Raw genomic sequence first — 1,265 nt, 5'->3', positions numbered from 1 at the left:
CTCATTGAAGGCATCTTCCGAAGCCTAAAACTTACTCAAAGGGGGCCGACTCCTTTACAGCCGCAGGTTTGAGTTGGCAGAAAAGTACAGCATTCTTTGTTAAAGTTTCTGTCGATGCTCTTGAACCTCCTTCTCCCCCTCCAGGTGCTGCCGGTTGACTGGAAGTTACTACTTCGGTACACCTTCCAATGACGCACCCGATTGTAGTGCTGTTAGACCCGAGAAGATATGCCAGGTTGGCTCCTGCATCTTGATTCCAGATATTTTGCCACTCTTGTTCGGTCTTGGGGTATGTTTTGCTTTTGAAAAAGTGTCAGCAAAGCACAGCACAGGTGCATAGTGAGAAATGGGTTGCAGAGAAGGCGACGTAGCTGCTTACATGTACGTTTGATTTCAATGGCGTCGCATTTTGCTATACAAGGAATGGATATGATATTTTTCTGGAGTGATGGTGAATGTGGCATTTACTCACTTGAAGACGGTCAATCCCGCTTCAAGAGCTTTCTGCAGTAATTCACGGTAGTCGAAACTGGCCTCCGACTCGGGTGCGTGCTCGAAAGAGTAATGGAAGCGCTCCTTCTATACGCCCAAAAGAAACGTAAGATGGCAGGACAGCTTCTTGTCTCAACCAGATAAATGGCTGCACAGTTTGTGTCGGGCTGTACAGTGGGGTTTAGAGCTGTTGTTGCCGCAGCACGAGTAACGGGAGCAACTGCGCAGATTCACTGATTAGGTAGTTGTTTTGCTCACCAGTTCGGCGGTCATCAATGCAGTGCAGTCCTCCGCGTCGGGATCTACTTCGGCTGTTGCTTTTGTTACTTCTCCCGTCAACTCAGTGACAAGGCTTTCGTCCTTTGTGACTTCACTGATGTGAACTGGGAGCTTTCCATTACGGGCCAAGTTGGCGGACAAGTAAGCGTCTGCGGCGGAGAAACAGGAACAAAGTGACAAGAGGGAATACAGCATGAGGCGACCAAGGGTCCGCCGCGGCAGAATACTTGATAGCTTGGCATCAAACACGAAGGCGTAGAGCATGACGGGTGAAATGGAGGGGAACACATGCTCACCTTCATCTACATTCACTACTGTGAATTTATACGTTGTAGAATCCCCCTCTCCCCCGCCATTGTCATTGTCCCCCTGTGCGTGTGATTGGAGCACACCGAGTGCGACGAGGCACATTGCTGCTGCCGTCTTGTAGAAAGAAGCCATGCTTGTGAAAGAAGAGAGGGAATTTCAATATCTGGTTTCTTTCAAAAAGGAAC

General features: G+C 49.0%; 1 protein-coding gene across 1 annotated transcript; it reads right to left on the bottom strand.

The window, feature by feature from the left end:
• Positions 1 to 468: 468 nt before the first annotated feature.
• On the bottom strand, positions 469 to 1,212 carry EMH_0099020 (uncharacterized protein; the record flags this gene model as incomplete). The annotated part of the gene is made up of 3 exons (XM_038022064.1): positions 469 to 579; positions 751 to 920; positions 1,068 to 1,212. 3 exons carry the CDS (start codon positions 1,210 to 1,212, stop codon positions 469 to 471), a joined length of 426 nt encoding a protein of 141 aa, XP_037877918.1.
• Positions 1,213 to 1,265: the final 53 nt, after the last annotated feature.

The sequence above is a fragment of the Eimeria mitis genome, genomic scaffold (genome assembly GCF_000499745.2).
Source record: "Eimeria mitis Houghton genomic scaffold, Emh_scaff10270, whole genome shotgun sequence".
NCBI lineage: Eukaryota > Apicomplexa > Conoidasida > Eucoccidiorida > Eimeriidae > Eimeria > Eimeria mitis.
This window is presented reverse-complemented; position numbering and strand designations above follow the sequence as displayed.